Source organism: Danio rerio, chromosome 11, assembly GCF_052040795.2.
Source record: "Danio rerio strain M-AB ecotype USA chromosome 11, GRCz13ab, whole genome shotgun sequence".
In the NCBI taxonomy this organism is placed as follows: domain Eukaryota; kingdom Metazoa; phylum Chordata; class Actinopteri; order Cypriniformes; family Danionidae; genus Danio; species Danio rerio.
In genome coordinates this window covers 17,567,501-17,588,930 of record NC_141031.1, presented here as the reverse complement: position 1 = coordinate 17,588,930, position 21,430 = coordinate 17,567,501, and the positions used below count along the sequence as shown (strand labels likewise).

The 21,430-nt window shown below is 35.2% G+C and overlaps 1 protein-coding gene across 2 annotated transcripts in view; it reads left to right on the top strand.

Moving 5' to 3' along the window:
* rpn2 (ribophorin II) overlaps nt 1–21,430 on the top strand; it is a 107,317-nt gene that overhangs the window by 63,934 nt on the left and 21,953 nt on the right. For both annotated transcript variants that reach the window (NM_212748.1, XM_087271888.1), the window contains 3 exon segments: nt 5,133–5,228; nt 5,352–5,427; nt 14,133–14,262. In NM_212748.1, the coding sequence (NP_997913.1) occupies nt 5,133–5,228; nt 5,352–5,427; nt 14,133–14,262 (302 nt within the window).

Sequence of the window (21,430 nt, the reverse complement as noted above, 5' to 3'; positions counted from 1 at the left end):
GTTGTTTTACCCTCATTGGTCTTTTTTGTCTGCATTATAGTGATCCTGCAGCTTTAGACTTCATGACATGTTTTACTATTACATTTTGCTATAATCAAGCAGATTGCAATTTCAATACTGCAAGGATGCCATCAAGCTGGATGTGTGTCTATTTGTGCATCTGAAACTCATCATTTTCATTGATTTTTTTAAAAAAAAAATTTTTTTTATTTATTTTCATGATAATTCATGCTGCCGAGAAGTAGATCTGTAGATTTGTAGGATTGTGAAATTGCAATGAGTTAATATGACCTATTGTGGTCTTGCCTGTGGAAGTCATCATTTGATGACTGTTTCATCAGCTGATTTATTTATTTTTATTTTTGCAAATTATGGTTTCATTGCCTCAGTGGTGTGTTTGGTATCATCAAAAAATGAAACCTAAACCAATAAGGTGATTTAAGTAAGAAAATGGCTTAGTTGATTGAAAACCATCTGTACTTTTTTACATTGTCACAATAAGATAATATTGCCAACACCACTGCAGAAATATTGAGCGTCCATCATGTATCACATGCCTTAAACCAGTGGTTCTCAAACCTTTTTCATCAAGAACCACCTCGGAAAAAAAAAAAAAAAAAGTCTCTCCAAGTACCCCCATAAGGGCCAGTATTAAGCAGCTACATCTTTGCACAGTTCAAAAACGAGAAAGATTAATTCCTATTCAGACTAAGAGACTAAGACTATTACTGTCAACCACTTTAAATATTATTAATAGTTTGAACATTAGCTGAGTTTGCAGGTAAAAACAAACAAACAAACAAAAATGTTTAAATTAAAATGTGCTCTAAAAGTTCATTAAAAATGGCACTGTTCTTTAAAAATAAAAAGAAAATTATTAACTAAGTAGCCTATTCATCAAAACCTGGAAATGTTGTTTGGATCTCATAAATATACACTATATATATATATATATATATATATATATATATATATATATATATATATATATATATATATATATATATATATATATATATATATATTTACATTTTACATTTACATTTAGTCATTTAGCAGACGCTTTTATCCAAAGCGACTTACAAATGAGGACAAGGAAGCAATATATATATATATATATATATATATATATATATATATATATATATATATATATATATATATATATATATATATATATATATGAGATCTAAACACGCACATTTTCCAGCACCTATTTTTATTTTCAAGACTGACACACAACGCATTGAACACCTGAAATGTATTCTTAGCAACCATAGAAACATTGCAAAGGAATTTACAAAAATAAAAAACATTAATATTAATAATTATTAGTCATATATTATTAATATGGTAAACCTGCACTAAATTTGCTTGTGAAATGTTTTTTGTACTCTGGTAAAAATAATACTACACTGCTAAAATATATATATATATTTTTTTTTTTTGTAAATAATACTAATATTAGGTAAAAGTACAATGTACTCTTTTAAAAAGTACTAGTTACTTTTGAAAAACAAAAATCTGATTTTAATATGAAATCACTTTAAGAGTAAACCTGTTTGAATGGTTTAATTGCTTAAATCCCAAAGCTACATGTATGGGAATTTACACAACCAAAGGAAGTATGGTTGATTTTTCCTATCATGACAATTAATCTTTTTCAATAGCACATGCAAAACAACCACATAGTCACACTTTTTTTCCATTTGTCAAACAATATTTTCAAGCTTTGAAAGGTTTAATTAAAATATATGATGAAAAGGTTTACATTTAGTCTTTTATTTACATATCTATTTTTTATTATTTATTTATTAACATACACTATTTTTCTTTACAATATGGCAAATTTGTTTCTTAAATAGCTGTACATCACATAGAATTTTTTTTTACACTTGATCTTAAACTAAAATAAATTTACAAAAAAGACAAGTACACTGTCAGTTATAAAATAATGAAACAAATTACTTAGTTTCACTTGAGGCGTTTAAAACATGACAACACTACATTTATCAAAGCAGCGTTTTTAAGAGTATTATTGTTTATTTTAATAAATAATAAGTAACAACAGATTGCTTGTTAACTGTAATGCCTGTACAATCGAGTGATGCATTAAGACACATCAGAATACAGATATTATGTATAAATCACACAAAAACCTCAACAGAAACATTTCCAGCATAACCATTTTGTCGTAAAGAAATAAAGTTCCACCTTTGCTAAAAGTTTCACTTCACGATAGAGCCAAATAAGAAGTTTGTTAGCATTGTCATATCACGCATTGATCTAATTCTAAATACTTGATCATTTTTTACTAAATTTATTCAAGGAGCAAAGATAAATCATTTCTACTTTAATAGGGAAAGAGATCGCGATAGTATACAGTCTGAGCACAGAAAAATGATAATGAAAGGATTTGTGGTTCATTTAATAAAGCCTATTTAAGAGCTCCCAAATCGGTTTTGCGATTAGCGTACATGAATGCCTTGCATGTTAAAATAAAGCACTTGCGACATTTGCAGAAATGAGTAATTGCGCGTTACCTGCATTCCTGTGCCGACATTTAAGCCTGGTTTAAGACTGATTTATACTCCGCGTATACTCCTATAGGTTTAAATATTCCTTCTCAGTTATCAAAGAAATAATTATGTGACTTCATTATAGTTTTGTGACTATTAAACTGTTTAAACACAAAATTAAACAAAATACCATCAGTGTAAAACCTATGACTGGTGGAAAAACATATTCTGTGATTGTGTACCTGTCTCACTTTTGTTATGGCTTCTTTTGGCTTTAATAAACTTATCCCTCAGGTTTTTCTAAACCTTTTAACAAAAACTTTCTCTTTTTTTTTCCACGGCTGTTGCTATTTTCAGCCAAGAATTATGAATCATCTGGTAATCTCTATGATCACGGGTCATAAAGATGTGTGTACAGTCATACTGTTTCATATAAAATCTCTTCAAAATGTTTCCTATTCAACTTAAATCAGTTGTGGCACCGCGCGCACTGTTCGCTCGAGTCTCAAAAAATGCCCTACGCAACACCAGCCGAAATCATGCCGCACGCACCCAAAGCGAACCTCCGCAAACTCTGCAATGACGTCACATGTGCACTCAAGCGAACAAGCGGACACGTAGAGTATAAACCAGGCTTGAGACTCGAGCGAACAGTTGGCGCGGCGCCGCAACTGGTTTAAGTTAGCAAAAGTGGAGACCCATGTACACAATTACAGAATATGTTTTTACACCAGTCATAGCTTTTACACTGATGTATTTTGTTTCATTTTGTATTTAAAACAATTTAAAAGTTACAAAACTATAATGAAGTCACAAAATTATTTTTTGATAACTGGAAAAAAATACAATATACTGATGCCCTGTTTCTCTGGGCTTTATTGGTGATAATGATTTGCAATGTTAGACCATCACTGCCTGTTTTAGCATAAGTATAGGACAGAAACTAGCCAGACAGTAATGTGTAAATTGTGGAGCGGGTTAAATCTAAAAGAAAATCTGTATTTTTTTAGTAATCAACTTTTTTTGCTTTTATTTTTGCAATAATAAAGCATATATTTGTAGAGCAACTCATGTTCTGTTGTCATTTAGTATTTGAATAAATTGTAATGGGTATAACTGTTTGAAATATGAACAAAAGCAAGTGATGACCAATAATTATTTGCTAGAAATAGCAACAGCAGTGGGCAAAGGAGGAAAGTTTATGTTAAAAAGTTTGGAAAAACCTGGGGGATAAGTTTGTTTATGCCAAAAGAGGCCATGACAAAAGTGGAGACTAGGTACACAATTAAATATATATTTTTTCACCAGTCATAGGTTTTACACTGATGTATATATTTGTGGATCAGGCTAAATCAAAAAAATAAATAAATAAAAAAAAGTTAAAAAAAAAAAAAAAAGAAAATATAAAAGAATGTATAAAAGCAAAACAAAATAATTTGTTTAAAAGTATTTAACAACATTGATATGACATACTTCCGGAAACTTTCTACTTCTCCGTTTATTCGTCTGATTTTTTTGGTGGGTTTCTTTTGACCGCCCCCTGTTGTTTTAAAGAATATCACAATGACGAACGAGGCAAGAATAAAAGCCTCGTCCATTTCGCTAGGTGCGCACACATTCAGTGGAGGTGTGTGATGTGGTGCCAGCCGAAAGTATAATTCCAGCTTTAGAAGAGTGACAGGTCAGAGAGAAGAGAGATCTGTAGATCATTAAAATGACAGGAAGTATGTCTGTGGTTTAATTACTCTTGCTAAAGCATTAATCTAATAAAACATTTGTGTTTCGGTTGTTTTTTTCTGTCTTTGCAACACAGAAAGGCTTTTGTTCTGCCCTTACATTTCTTGCAAAACTGGACAAGGTCGACAGTGATTGGCCACGTTTCACATCAGTCAAATCACCACTTTGAAATCAATTCTTAAACTTCGGAAACTGATTTTTAGCAGCTTATGTCACAATGCACTAAAATAAACATTCTAAGCACAGTGCAGCGATTGTACGCTTCAGGGAACAGCCAGTGTTGATCACATTGGTATTATCATACGCATCAAAGAATTAAGTGTTATTTTTTTCTTGCATTACTCAGCGATTCCTCCGCGTACCACTAGGAGGAAGCCTGCGTACCACAGTTTGAGAACCACTGCCTTAAACAATTACACAACAAGAAACAGCAAGAAACCCTCACCTTTATATTCAAAATTTGGGTGCTGGCCAAAGGTCGCCCTATTAAGTAAGAGTGAAGTGTAAGTTGATCAGGCCCACCTTCTCTCTTTCTAAGCTAGGGGGGCATTTATTTCTGATTGCAAAGCACAAATTTGAAATTTGTAGTGTCAGCATGATTATCTAGAGTCAATATTTTACCTCCTGAAATTTGGAGAAAGTTAACCTTAAGGTCTGAAGATCCTTCTCTGTTTATGTGGTCATGCTTAAGGGTCAATATTTTACTTCCTAATATTTGGAGAAAGATGTAATGTTAACCTTAAGGTCATAAGTTCAATTGTTTTTTTTGTTTTTTTTGTTGAGCATAACAGGAGAAAAACAAAAAATAACCCATTTGTTATAAATGCACTTCAAACAACATTTGTTTTTTCATTAAAACTTCTTTTGTTTCTACAGCATCTGTTTAGAGAACCAGAAAAGAAGCCACCCACAGTTGTATCTAACACTTTTACTGCCTTGGTCCTTTCTCCGTTTCTTCTGCTCCTTATACTGGTAAGGGCATTTAGACACATTATAATGGCATTTATAAATTGATAGTTAACTGTGCAAAATAATATATTAAAACAGTTAATGTGTTGTTTCATCTGTCATGCTGATTTTCAATTTTCTGTTCAGTGGTTTAAACTAGGAGCAAACATCTCAAACTTCACACTGTCACCCAGCACTATTCTTTTTCACATAGGCCATGCAAGTAAGTTAACTGACTTTTAAACTCTGCGTGTGTGTGTGTGTGTGTGTGTGTGTGTGTGTGTGTGTGTGTGTGTGTGTGTGTGTGTGTGTGTGTGTGTGTGTGTGTGTGTGTGTGTGTGTGTGTGTGTGTGTGTATTTGTATGTACAGGGGTAGGATAATGAAACTGAAATGTCGGGTTTATATATATATATATATATATATACACACACACACACTTGAAGTCAGAATTATTTGCCCCCCTGAATTATTAGCATCCCTGTTTATTTTTTTCCCCGATTTCTGTTTAATCATTGCCATGATGACAGTAAATAATATTTTACTTTATATTTTTCAAGACACTTCTATGCAGCTTAAAGTGACAATTAAAGGCTTAACAAGGTTAATAAGGTGAACTAGGTTAGGGTAATTAGGCAAGTTATTGTATAACGATGGTTTGTTCTGTAGACCATCAGGAAAAAAATTAGCTTAAAGGGGCTAATAATTTTGTCCCAAAAATGTTTTTTTTTTAAATTAAAGAGCCCATATTATAGATGAAATAGGGTCATATCTTGGTTGTAAGGGTCTCCAACAACAGTTTAATATGCATGCAAGGTCAAAAAACACTCTCATAGTCTTATAATCTGCATTTATTTTTACCTAATTATCCCAGTGACTCCTGTATGAATCGTCCAGTGATTCATTTGTTCCCAAACCCCTCCTTAGCGCAAAGCTAATCTGCGCTGATTGGACCAATGACAGTCTGTCGCGATTGGTCGACTGCCTTCAGTCAGAGAGTGAAATGCACAACAGCTAATCAGCAATATAAAAGTAATCACAGTTCATACACGCTCGATAGTGTAGGCGTGGATTTTAGCTGCCAGTGGGTCAATGTAAATACAGACTATGGACTTGAAAATACAGACGACAAACTATTTTATTAAACAAAAACTCCAAAAACAGTTGAGGAGATCTCCTAGCTTCTCACTCTGCTCTTTTCACAGACACACACACACACACACACACATATTGCACACACACACACACGCACTTAACCCTGCTCCGGACGACAACGCGCGCGCGCACACACACACACACACACACACACAAACACACCTCCGGACGACAGCGCCCGCACACACACACACAACTCCTCGTCCACGGAGCTCCGTTAACAAAGTAGCACGCGTCGCGTTTTTAACGTGACTTTGCACACGATAAGAGAATATAGCCAGTTAACCTGATACAGTACACGCGGTTACAAGTAACAAATCACAACTAAATACATTTGCAAGCTAGAGTCAACGAGGCAACTTTAATCGCACGTACTTACACTTGAGAAATGGAGGAAGAAAAATCCATCCTGACGTCCAGCAGTAAGTTACTCTTTACTGATCCTTCCTTTAACAAACGCTGATGAAGTATTCTTTGTAGCATGTAGTTTCCAGAAGTTTCCAGTAGTTTCCAACTGCTTGGCTATAATGCTGAGGTTTCATCTTTGGGTAGAGACTCAATATATCCATCTGCAGTGTGACTTCAATCGACCGGCATGTTTGTGTGTGTGTGTTTGTGGGTGTGTGTGTGTGTGTGTGTGCCTGGGTTTCTGCGTCAGAGGGCGGGGCCTCAGGTTTGAAATCTCCCGGGTTTGCGCGTGCACGTGAATAACTTGGTTTCGTTCGTACGTCATGGCGAAACACCTAATGAATCGGTATCAAGGAGACTCGTTTGAAGCACTATGAGTCGACTCTTTTATAGATGAATCAACCGTTTTAAACACTGTACACTAACAGATTTAAGCCTTAGCTGGATACTTCACTTCACTTAGAGCTGTGTTACACACTACATGGAGGGGAATTTTCAAAAACCCATAATATGGGCTCTTTAATAACTGCTTTTATTCTAGCCGAAATGGACTTTCTCCAGAGGAAAAAAATATTATCAGATATACTGTGAAAATATCCTTGCTATTTAATCTCATTAAAAAGACTGAAACTTAACAAAATAATTTTGGCTATTCAAATGTAAAATTAATGCAAACGCAAGACAAAAAGTATTTAAATTCAAAATACAATTGTTTATTAGAATTTTTGTTCAACTTCTAACACAGATTTTCTTTCTATGTAAACAACATACCCACAAAAAAACTATCAAGATCCTAGCTTGACAGCCATATTTATTACAGAAATAAAAACACAGGCAATAAAATTTCAAAACAACCAATACCAATAAAGAAAAAAATTATTTCCATGTTGGATTCTAAGTGTACTCATTGCAGGGCTGGACTGGGACACAAAATCGGCTCTGGCGTAATGGTCCAGAGCGGCCTACTACATCAATCAAAATGCTCCCTATCTATGCATGCCCTTGAAAATGTTTACTAACTCCCATTCTATAAAAGCACAAAAGCCATTTATAGGAAATAACGAGAGTTGACATTAAAAACTTTTTTATATCTATTATTATAATAAAATTATAATACACAATGGAAGTCCATCTTGTGTGTGCCTGTGTGTTTTGAGGGAGCCTAATAAATAATGAAATTAACAAAAACTGCCTGTTAAAGCACACAGTTAATGTTGATTAATAAAATAAAGATAAATAATAAAAGCAATGTATCAGAGACCCTTAAATAAATGTTAAACTCAACAATGAAATATCAAACGTAGCTAAAAGATTTTACATTGTCAATCAAAAAAACCTTAAACGATTGAAAAATGCAAGAAATATTTGTTTGGGCCCGAACTACAAAACTAAATGTAAAAAAAAGTTGCTTAAGTTGCACACTAGTTTGGTCATGTATAAATATCATTATAACCATATTGTATAAATATTATTGTCACTATAAGCCTACATCATGCTGAAAATCAAAAACACAATGTCATGATATCTCATGCGATTTGTCTTCTGACCGAGTGCATCTGAAAATACATGAATGACACACCTATATTTATATGGACAAATAAGTAACTAGATAGAATGACAGAAATATATTGATCTGTGCCCCGCTGCACGCTGCAAAGTGCAGACGCAAAAGCAAGTGCATTGCCTGCTCGCCGCTTCTGCTCTCCCGCACGTGAGAAGCAGGCGTGACTCTCAACTATTTTGACAAATATACACCTATGTTGCACGCTTACACAGAGCCCAAAACGGAAGTTTGTGATTGGATCAGCCCAATGTCAATAAAGAAAAGAACCGATGGGCAGATTGTCACATGGGCCACTCTGTCCGGGAAATAAACATCTTACTTACACAGCTCACAGGATCATCAATCACTTAGGCAGAAAAAAATTACAGTCTGCTAAGTGTTTTATATAAAGGACGATGCAGTGGCAGAGCGGGTAGCACGCTCGCCTCGAAGCAAGAAGGTCGCTGGTTCGAACCTCGGCTCAGTTGGCATTTCTGTGAGGAGTTTGCATGTTCTCCCTTCGTTTGCGTGGTTTCCCTCTGGGTGCTCCGGTTTCCTCCCACAGTCCAAAGACATGCTACAGGTGAATTGGGTAAGCTAAAAAGCCCCCCTTTGAAAAGGAAATTTTCACTGTATGTCGGATAATATTTTTTCTTCTGGAGAAAGTCTTATTTGTTTTATTTTGACTAGAATAAAAACAGTTTTTATTTTTAAACAATTTTAAAGTCAAAATTATTAGCCCCTTTAAGCTATTTATTTTTTCGATAGTATGCAGAACAAATCATCCTTTTACAATAACTTATAGGGATGCAGCGATTAACCAGTTTCACTATTAATCGTGCTTTAATTAGTCACGGTTAATTATTCATCAAGGCTTCTCAACACCATGTTTCTGCACGAATCGAAATTGCGGCAACTAAACAAAGTTATACCAGCTGTGCCCTAGTTTGTACACCGAAACTAATATTCACACACATTGGATTAACTATGGCTGAGGCTATTATCTAAGGCAAGCTTGTGCAAGTTCATTATTTCTAATGGAGGGACGCGACGCAACGCGCTCGCACTTTTCAGGCGCACTAGTTTAGATGGGGGCTTTTGTGATCGCGGTAACTCCAAATGGCTGAAGTTTGAGGAAAAAGCTATGAAAAATACATAAGTTTGCAACCCCATTTAAAGTTACAAATAATTTGCCAGCCGAGATAAATCCAGTGTTTTCGGAGAGAGTGCTGAAAGACTCATAGTGGATCAGCTGCTTAATTGGCGAATCTCGATGCGTTGCATTCACTGGGTTCAGCACAAATAGACGCTAAATGTAAAATCTAACAGTGTAGATCTTTGCCAAAGAAGGTTGACTTTACTAAGTTTAAATTGAAACTTCAGCTCATGTCAAATAACAGTATTGCACAGGTGGTCGTCGCGAGAATGCTGCTTTGCGCCACTCATTGGGTCGGCTGACTCGACTGCTTTTTTCCACAAACACAAAAAAATGTAAATCAGTGCATAACTAGACTGAGCCTTTACAATGACCAAACCGAAACCAAAACCTTTAAATAATGGCAGAAGTGAGATTTTCTTTCTTTCTTTTGTCCGTTCTCTCTAGTCATTATATTGTCATGTGTATAAAAGCAATAGTGCAAAATGTATATTTATTACTGCAAAGCTTAATTTTTGTTTGATGTAAACCATAGATTTATATGTCATAATTTAACAGTTGGACTTTTTATTGCATATAACTCGCGTTCAAGCACATTCAAGGCAGCATGATAAGGTTATTCATTGTTAGTAGTATTGTCATCATCGTCATCATAATATTTTATAATTATTAGACATTAATTTTGCAATTATTGCACAAATGTCAATAAGTTATAACAAAAGTAGTTAGTTCTTTTTTTGGTTTTTGTTAGTCCTAATTGATGTTGTTTTCAAATACAATATATCTGTTAATGTACAATTTGCAGTGGTGCTCATTCATTTTTGGTGGGTCCTTCAAAAAATTTTATGGTGCTCCTAATATTTTTGAAGTGGGGAGCATCGGTGCTACTAAGTAAAAAAGTAAATTTCAAGCCTTGCATTAGACAAATGCTATTTTTAACCGTGATTATTACTCAGACTATAATCTTAAAACCAAAATGTATAATTGTTACATTCTTACTTGCCTAATTACTCTGACTTGCCTAGTTAACCTAATTAACCTGGTTAAGCCTTTAAATGTCACTTTAAGCTGTAAAGTGTCTTGAAAAATATTTTTGATGAAATATTATTTACTGTCATCATGGCAAAGATAAAATAAATCAGTTATTAGAGAGAAATTATTAAAACTATTTTGTTTAGAAATGTGTTGAAAAAAAATCTTCTCTCTGTTAAACAGAAATTGGGGAAAAAATAAACGGGGGCTAATAATTCAGGGGGGCTAATAATTCTGACTTCAACTGTGTATATAACCCCAAATCAGAAAAAGTTAGGACAGCATGGAAAACTAAAATATAAAGAATATTAAAAAATACTCAAATTTATTGTCTTTTAACAGCATAAAACAGCATATTTGATGTGTTACTTATGAATTTTTATTATTTTAAATAAACATGCATTCCAATTTTGGTTTTTCCAACACATTTAAAAAAAAATTGAAACAGTAATGCATTTGCCACTTTGTAATGTTGCCATTTTTTTCACAACACTTAAAAGACGTTTAAGGGTCAAAGACATCAAGGACTTAAGTGCTTCAGGTGTAAATATTCCTGCAAACAAAGTGGGCAACAGTAAAGGGTCTTCGTTGTCCAATTTGTGCTTCAAAGTGCACTACACATCCTTTATTAGAGAAAAGTCGGGACTGCAGGCACACCGTTAAAGTACCTGTAACCTCTTCTTCTGCAGTCAGGGTTCAGTTATTTGCACTTTGCTTAAATGATCCAAGATGATTTGGCAGATCCTGGATCTTTTAATCTTGATAACTGATGTCACCCCCTTGCTGTTTGTAAGAGGCGACAAATGGGGCAACTTGTTGGCCTTGAGTTGCGACTCGTGTTGGTGGAAGAAGAGATCCTGGGGATTGAGGATTTTGATTTGCTGCCGCCATTATTTATCCAACACATCACTTTGGCTCATACTTCAACCAGACGAGAGGTTGGAAAGGCCCATTCCAATCATTTGGCTTGTCAGGACTTGCCTTTCTCCTGGAAGGCGCTGTTATAGGGTCAATTGAGTATTATAGACCCTGTGTTTATATGCTCAAGTAAATCATCACTGTATCCTTGATGTACATCCAGTGGATGTTCGTGGCTCTGTACATCCCCTTGTAGGACTTCGAGGTGAGTGAGGAGCAGAGATGATGAACAAATATCTAATCAATATGGCAAAAAATCAAAACACTAAAAAACGGATATTGGAACAAGACTTGGAGACTAAACTAAGAACTGAATTTATTTTCTCATCTGAAAATAAAAACTGGCAAAGATTTATTATACTAGAATTACTGACTGAAGACATGCCCCTGACCAAACTTTTGCGATCCACAAAGGAATTACAGGAATTGCAGGAACAGTAAAAGACATTTAAAAGCTGCGATCTGGACAAATTTTGGTGGAATGTGCTAAGAAAGCTAACTCAGAAAATTTACTACAAGCAACAACTTTGGCTGGAATTACGATAAAAGCATTCGCTCATTCTACCTTGAACAACAGCAAAGGTGTTATCCGCACCATAGAACTACAAGATATGGACGAAATTGAAATCGCTTCAAAATTAAAACCAATAGGTGTAATTGACGTAAAAAGAATAATCATCAAAAAGGATGGACAGATAATTAAAACAGGAACATACATTCTGACCTTCAACGGACCACAACCACCAGAGAAAATCAAACAGGGATATTTAAGTGTTGCTGTAGATGTATTCATACCAAATCCACTGAGATGTTTTAAATGCCAGAAATTTGGTCATGGATCTGCAGGGTGCAAAAATAAGACAACATGTCAAAATTGTGGTGAGGATGATCATGGAATGAACTGCACAAAACCTCCTAAATTTAAAAACTGCCTTGGAGATCATGCAACCTCATCAAATAATTGTCCCATTTGGCATAAAGAGAAAGAAATACAAAAAATAAAACACACAAGGAAGATTAGCTATCCTGAAGCACGTAAAGCCCTGCCTTCAGTCTGAAAAAGCCCTATTCTGTTGTAGTCACACCAAAAACTCAAGTTGTCAGACGGACCTAACTTGGTTATTTAAGGACAAACAAACCATAAGCAACACCAAAAATTCAACTTCCCAAAAAACTAAAAATGAACTCATTCAAACTGGACCAATTCCAGACATATACCTAGAACAGAAAGAATCAAAGGTAAAAAAAAAAAAAAAAGCTCCAAGTTCAACAAATCAACAACCAAATCAAGATAAATGTCGAACTCACAAAAATGACAATCCTAAAGATATTGAAATGACGGAGACAACGACCAGTCGTAGTCATAGTCTCTCACCTAAATGTAAAAATAAAGAACCTGTACCTATATTTCCCACTTGAGAATAAACAATCACTTAATACAGTGGAATTGTCGGGGACTAAAAACCAACATTTTTAACCCACTTGCCTATTGTATTCAGGAAACCCACTTATCTCCAAATGATGCCTTAACTTTTAAAGGTTTTAATACGATTAGTATATGCGAACCAAATATACTACGACCCTCTGGAGGACAATTGCCTTAACCAGTTGTTTATGTAAAAAGATGGAAAGAATGAATAACAACCTTATTGTCTGGACACTGGAAACAAATAATCAACTCACTGACTACCAGTGTGGATATAGACGTGGAAATAGTACACTAGATCAGTTAATCCGACTGGAAACTTATGTCAGAGATGGATTCATCAGAAAAGAACATGTTATTGCTGTTTTCTTTAATTTAAAAAAAAAGCATATGATACAACATGGAGATTTGGATTTTTTTAAAGATCTTCACCAAATGGGATTTAGAGGAAGTCTTCCTACCTTCATTTCAAACTTTCTCACTAGAAGAAACTTAGACACAGAGAAGAAACTTAGAAGAAACTTAGAAACAGAATCCAATTGGGAAATTCCCTGTCAAATACTCACCAACTAGAACTCAGAGTTCGTCAAGGAAGTATACTCTCGGTCACTCTAAAGTATTAAAATAAATAGCATTGTGGAAATCATTGCACCAAATATGTTCTGCAGCATCTACGTGGATGATCTATGTATCCTTATAAAGACCACTGTTTTCTGGGCAGTGGTGAGCCTGGGTGTGAGGGCCTTTTTAGTGCTGCTTGTAGCTTTAATTATTCCATCACATTTTTGTGGGTCTAAACATCAAGCAACTTTGCACACACTTTTTGTGTCCGTTTTTAGAACTCAATTATATGCATTGTCTAGCCTCATGACGATTGCAGGGGTGTCCAAACTCGGTCCTTGAGGGCTGGTGTCCTGCTGAGTTTAGCTCCAACTTGCTTCAACACAGGACATTTCTAGTATATCAAATAAGAGCTTGATTAGCTGGTTCAAGTGTGTTTGATTAGGGTTGGAGCTAAACTCTCCAGGACACCGGCCCTCCAGGACTGAGTTTGGACACCTCTGGACTATTGTAACTCCTTCAGTTATTTATTGCATTCTTACAGATTGTACAAAATGCATAATTTGATTAAAGTATGCAGACGAATATAATTTGCATTGTTTTTTCACAACCCCTCATTACTTATCTACACCTGTTTTACTTCATATACAATGTAAGATGCTTCAGAAAGGAACCAATAAATAAATGTCTTGCTTTATATAGTTACTTACTTTATTTTTATTCACTTGCAGCGATGTTGGGCCTGATGTATGTATACTGGACTCACTTGAACATGTTTCAGACCCTTAAGTATCTGGCTATCATAGGCAGCCTGACATTCTTGGCTGGGAACCGTATGCTGGCACAGAAAGCAGTGAAAAGGTACAGTATCCATGAATATTTTAAATATTTCCATAACGTATTTTGTTCATTATGAGATACACTCAGATTAATCCAATATTATTTAATATTATTCCTTTTACCAGCACCATCATAGTTTGTGCTTCATAGTTTTGTGGGTTCTTAAAATTTCTATTAAATGAAAATGTGTAAAAACATTAATTGGAAATGGCATACCATGAGCTCCGAACACTGTTGTTTCTGTGTTCTCTTGTAAATTCTTTGAGTGTAAAATACCAGTGAAAAACAGGCCTTATGAAACAATTAGTTCGGGATCAAGCACCAAAGGTGTGGGCACCTATTGTATTCGTTCCGGTTCTTATTATTATTCCTCTGGCTTCTTCCACTTCTTTTTCTTCTTCCGCTCTGGTAGTCTATGGCACCCCTATGAACTGTTTGCGGCATTTGCGCAAACTTTGGCACACTGTGTTGAGGACAGTCTGATCTTCAACCACAACAAATTTGGACATTTAAAATCTCTAGCCCCACTACTTGTTAAAAATTTTCTTTTGTGTTTATCTTTATTACTTTTAAACCAAATGTGCTACAATCAAAAAGCCGATTCAAACGCACCATATGATGTCATTTTTCGTCATGAATTTTTTCCGTTATTTCAAATTTTTTGAAAAACCTATTTAAATAAACTCGTATTTTTCCAATTTAATTTGAATTCCATCAAAATGAAATCACATGATCTGCATTTGAATTTATGGAATTCAAGTTTAGTCTTACTGTTTTTGTTTAACTTGCAAACAAATTTAGCGTAGAGCTTGCAAAACTATATTTATGGTGTTATCTCTGTGGTGCATTGACGTATTTACACCAAACTTGTGTATTATTACATCCATGCCCTAAAATGAGCTGCTGTCTTTTGCCACACTGCCCACGAGTGGTTCAGAGATACAAAATTGACTTTTTTTGCTTATTACTTCTCAACCCTTTGTCCAAAATTTTTCCAAGGCAGTCTTTTTGGCCATCTGCCATTTTGAATTGTCAAATTGCTATATTTTATGGATGCACTTGCAAATTATGGAAGTTGGTATGTGTCTTCGGGACTGTTTGCTGAAGGTTCTCAAAATGTTTCGTGGCAACGCTACCTTTTGGCCAAACATTATAACAATATTTCTAAAAATGCTAATAACCTTTGAATAATTTTGCTCATTGTTATGATATTTGTCTTGATACATTCCTTGGGTTTTTCTGCAAATTTTGATACCAGTAATGCCTTAATTAACAGAACTTCTTGTCCGCCATCTAGCCTTAATTCAAAAACCTACTTTTTCTTACTTCTCTTACATAGTTTGGCTGATTTGCACCAAATTTGATTCCGATCATCTTCAGACTTTGCTGACCAACAGTTATGGAATTTGTGTCGATAGGTGTAACGGTTTTTCATTACTGCACTGACAAATGTAATGGTATGATTCCCAACTAAACCTGAGGCTGTATCTCTGCGATAGTTAAAGATAATGCCACCACATTTTAGGTCTGTCATTGTCGCCTCACACTGACCACACCATGAAAATTTGGTGATAGGGCCACCTATGGGTCAAGAGTTATAAGACATTCATTAACCATTATTAATGAAACTTACAAATTTGGTAATAACTTTTGATTGCATATGCTTATTTTGATGAAATTGGTCTCAAATTATTTTTTGGTTCATGCCGACAACACAGATACCAATTATGCCATAATCTGCCATTTTGATTGTGTTCAAACTTGACGTGGATCATCTTCAGACCATGTAGACCAAAAGTTATGGATTTCATGTTGCTAGTCAAAACTGTTGTCATTTAGCATATGCGCAAACTTGATGTAATGCTGCCAGATGACATGACAGGCTGAATTACTGCTGTGGTTTGAAGTACCGAAACAAAACTTAATGTTTGATCTAGACCTGACATTGACCAAATTACATCAGTTCGCACCTTCTTTACCATTAGACTCGGGGTAAATTGTTAACAGACTTCTTTTTAATTTCACATGGTGAAATATCTTGTAAGTTTTTTACTAAATTGTACTAAATGTTACAAGACAAATACTGTTTGTACTACTAGTTTTCATTTACAATAATGTTTTGCAAATGCCACTTTTTTTTTTTTTATAACAGACATCATACATTTCAGACACGTACAGAAGGTTTCATCTGCTATAAGGGTAAAGGGTCTGAGGTGATATTGGGGCCCCTAAGATGTTTTGACATGCCCTGACATTTGTGCTTATTTCAGCTACTTATTGAATAATTGAATTGAATACTCATGAATAATTTACAGCTGGAGAAAAAGACATTCCCCCACTGGCTAATGTTCACCTATCAAGGGCATTGTAAAGCAATGTCCAGCTGCAAAAGCTAGCCCAAACTAATTGCTTATTGTATTACTTGCTCTTATTGTATTATATTTGTGCATATACATTAGTCACTACTGAAGTCAAATCTGGAGCTCATCAAACACAATAACTTAAGAAAATAGTCGAAAATTAGTATACCCAAATTTATATGTTAAAAGATTAATTTCAAAAAAAGAGAAAAAATCAAGAGATGAACAAAATAGAAAAAAAATTGTTAATTTTGTAGGTTGTAATTATTTTTGCAATATTTTGCTTGAATTTATTTGTATTATCTTTCAATTTCTATATATGTTTGGTGACTAAAATATTATTTTAATAAATGCTTAACCAATCTGTTTTGTTTAAATGCACCAAAAATACGTTGCCTATATTCTCTGAGAAATGGATAAAAATACTGATTTTCAAAATGGAGTGTACTCAATTATTCTGAGCGCTGTATACAGCATGCACAATATAGATTTGAAATGGTAAAATATGTTTGCAAAACTGTTGTACTAAAAACTTTCTTGTGCATTATTCCCGCATTTAATTATAGTTTTTGATCGACTCTGACACTGAAGTAGCGTAATGACTAAAGCTTTAAACACAAGAATAAATAATATTTTAAACTTTAAAAACAATTGCTTTAACTCAAAATAAAATTTTAAGATATTTTAAGTTATATATTTTTGCCCCAAAAATTGCAGCCCTGGTTAACTCTTTCCAAATTTTTGACTGATTCAACTACGGTAAAAAAAATAACACGTATTACATGCGTCACATTCTGAATAAAGCAGCATCAGATCACGGTGGTCCATTGAGGAAAAATGAGTCATAATTTCAACTTGTTCCTGAGAATGAAACTGATACAACCTAGCTATCAGGCAGCTATCGTCATCGTTTGTATTAATAGCAGACACGAGAAGAGCTGGCGAGATGTGCGTTCTGCATTGAGAATTCTATGGATTACTTAGTGAGACAACATTTGTTTTCAAAATGAGTTTGTCTCATGTATATCTCTAACGTATATGTGGAGGTTTCCCTGTTATTTCTGCCCATTATTTACATGTTATGCCCATCGCATGTGGTTGCATTAAAAATAATGTCTTCAGTAGAAAGTAGACATAGGGCTCTATTTTAGTGGTCCATGTGCAAAGTGCAAAGCGCACAGCATAAACGCTTTCGGGGCATGTCAGAATCCACCTTTGCTAATATAAGGACGGAAAAATCCGCTTTGCGCCGTAGCCCATGATCTTAAAGGGTTGAGCTTATTTTCTTAAAGGTGTTATAGGTGATATGGGAAAATGCTAATCGGATATCATATTTGCTTTGGATGCCAGGGAAAGGACTGTGTTTCAAAGCCATGCCTCTTGAAATCACACCGCGACAACAGCAGACAACCCAGTTAATTCGCCAGTTAGAAATGTATGTAGTGGTTGACTGGGCGGCGTGCAGGAATTTCACTTCTTACTAAGCCACATATACATGCTATTTTAGACTGAATATTCAGAGTAGCGGTGAACAATATCGGGAGCAGGACACAGGCTGTCATTGTTCAGAAATAAACCAATGTGAATATAAAAGCAACTTCAGCTCAGCAAGCAGGTTAGGCGGAATAGCGTTATTTACTGATGTTTTGTTGTTAAGCTGAATATAATTCTACATCATCGATGCTGTAAAAGCTCCCTTATAAAACTAAAAATAGTCACATCTAGCCTCCACCTGGAGATTTCAGTAGCTGAACAACACGTCTTTGCATAGAACCCATTCATAGCACAATACATTCTACATCAGCTCTGTGTGATTAATATAGTTTTAAAACATAACATTACCCCTCTAACAGAATTACTTCTGCCATGGTGTGGTGTCGTCCTTCCTCCAGCGTGCAAAAGTAACTCCAATACTGATTCAGGAGTTTAAAGTTTCAATTCAGCATTTGATTTTGCCGCAACTGACAGTCTCGCTTGCACGTGTCGCTCATCTAGGTGTGCACGCGCGGTAGGCAAAAGCCCAAGTCTGCATTTGTTGACTGACAGTTTAAGATACTTATGGGAATTATGAGAGGTGTTGGTCCGACTCTATTTGATTGGATGAACATTTTTAGTTTTATGCCTTACCCAGAATATAAAAATACATATAAATACATTTAGATCACTTACTTTAATCGTTACTATTAGACTGTGAAGAGACTTTCAACCAGCACAACAAAAAATGTTTCTGAAGACAGTCACCTACTGCACCTTTAATGAGTTATAGGTGTGTTTTGAGGATAAACCAATCAGAGTCGCATCTCCCATTCCCTTTGAGCAAGTTGCGTCCCGCCATAAGTGCATTTGCTATTTACATGATGTAAAGTAAGTGGAAGTGGAAAAACTGAGTATTTCACTAGCAAGAAAACAGTTAAAGTATAGCGTCTGCAGCATGAGAATCTACTTTCGCTCTTGTGGATAGGGAAACCTTGTACGCACAAACATCAATTATCCCATAAATAATTAATTTAGTTTTGAAACACATCTTTGCGCTTAACAAACGATTTCTAAATTCAGTTCTAATTTCCAGCAAACGAATAAATGAACAACAAAAACGAAGTGTGCTCAAATACCTAAGTTATATCTAAATACACATGCTGTGCCCCATATGGTCTGAAACCTGACAGGTGGGCAAATCTAAGCTTGTTTTTAATAAACCAAATATAAACATGGATATAATAAATAATACTACTAATAATGATAACATTATACAAAATCTAGTTTTTATGAATAAACTGAAAAAGCCTCTCGAGATGAAGGCATGAAGGCAGTGGTTTTAAAATTTTATGTAGGCTAGAAAAAAGTGTTGTAATATTTTAATCCTTTATATTTATATTCTGAATATCCTATATATATATCCTTAATATGTAAATTATTTTTCATTAATAAAGATATTTGCATATTGCTCTATATCTTGTGTGATTTAAGCAGTGTGTAAGCGAGGCGCATTACTAACGCGCTCTGCATTAAATGTTAGACCGGCTTTGTTTTGGTCTATTGAAAAATCTATTATAGTTTTCCCAAAATAGCAACGCGCCAGCAATGCACCTCAGAACATCTTCCTTTTTAGACCACAATGCCTATGGGAGCACATATGATCGCAAATGCATTTGCCATTTAAAAAGCGTGGCGGAAAACGTCAAAACGACTGTTGCACCAAGCTAAAACTAGCAAACAAAAATTGCGTCGCGCCTTGCGCCGAGTGTTTATGATAGGGCCTATAGTGTCGGTTTCATACTGATTATCAAAAAATATTTGTTTTCAACATGTACTCGCAGCATTTAAAAGTAGAAACGTTTCGAATAAACAGTCAATAACACACACAACAGATTGGGTTGATGTATTTCTCTGATCTGTACAATCAAAACTGAAAGTGTAATTTAAGTTCTTTTTGGCATTATCAGAAGATGCTTTAAACTGCGTATGCGCGGTCTTCAAGACCTAAGGGTTAAAAACACATTGATCAACTTGGTTGCAATAAATACATGTAGTATACAAGGAAAGCTAGGGCTGATTTAAAAATACCTCTGCCTAATAACAAACTTTATGTAATTGTATATCATTCATATGCATTCCAGAGTTCCTTTGTCTTTACAAAAGTGTACTTCCAACAGGCTGTAAAGCCACATGGAGCACAAGGCCGCCATATGACCCAGGAGTCATGAAAAGTGTCTTGTGAGGCAATTAATTAGGTTTCCTATTAAAAGGCTTGTAAAGCACCATTTTTGATTGATTACATTGTGCACAAACTTGGTAAAGGGTCCCCAGAACATCTGCGGACAAAGTATTGGTGAAAATAAATGAATTGGCTTTCTGTTATCTGTGATGGTTTCTCCTATGGTGTAACCCTTTAAGCCAATCCTAAATGTCTGAGACCAGACAATGTGGTCAGCATTATCACGTGGGAGTGTTTTTCCTTAGAGGTACTACTGGATTCTCCACAAGCTTGTTCATATTTGGCTGTTCTACTGTTTAGGACTGGTATCAGCATGCTAGTTTTGTTGTCTGTTGGAAGTTGGCACATTCCACTCCCTGGGTGGTAGATTAGCATTGTCTGGGCATTTGGCACCCTCACGTGCTATGAGGGTCATAAACATAAGTCATAAACAGCAATGATGTTGGCACTCTTTTCTGAAGTCATCTTTTGTTTGATGAAGGCTTTCTGTGCCAAATCCCACAATTGCTGAGTGTTCATTGTGTGTGGATATGTAGGGACCCCAAAATGGTGGCTTACCCAAAGATGAAGGTTTCTCAGGAAGAGCAAGATAGCAGCCCCAGTACAATATGTGTCCAAGGCTGCATCTGAGGTTAGATGCACAGTAGTGATGGGAAGTTCGGTTGTTTTCCGGCAATTGGATCTTTTGTGACAATCCTCCCATGTTAGGACTGAACAAACCAAAATTATGGAGTCCGCAATCATAATTTTAGTCAGTTAAAACATCACCATGATCTGAAAAGTTTATTTTAATTAAAGATATTCTATTATGCATTGAAAGGTCATATGTTGGTTTTTGGAGGTCTCCAACAACAATCTGATTTGCCTGCAAGGTTAAAAACACTTTCATTGTCTTATGTATTTATTTTTACCTAATTAAGCCAACGGCTTCCATATGATTTGTTCAGTAATTAATTTGTTGCTAAACCCCTCTCTGGTGCGATGCTAATCTGTACTGATTGATCCGATGACCCAGTTTGTTGTGATTGGTCGACTGTGTTCAGCATGAAACAGAGAGAAATGCCCACCACGGCTTATCAACGACTTTAATGTAGTCAGAGTGCAGAGTGTATGT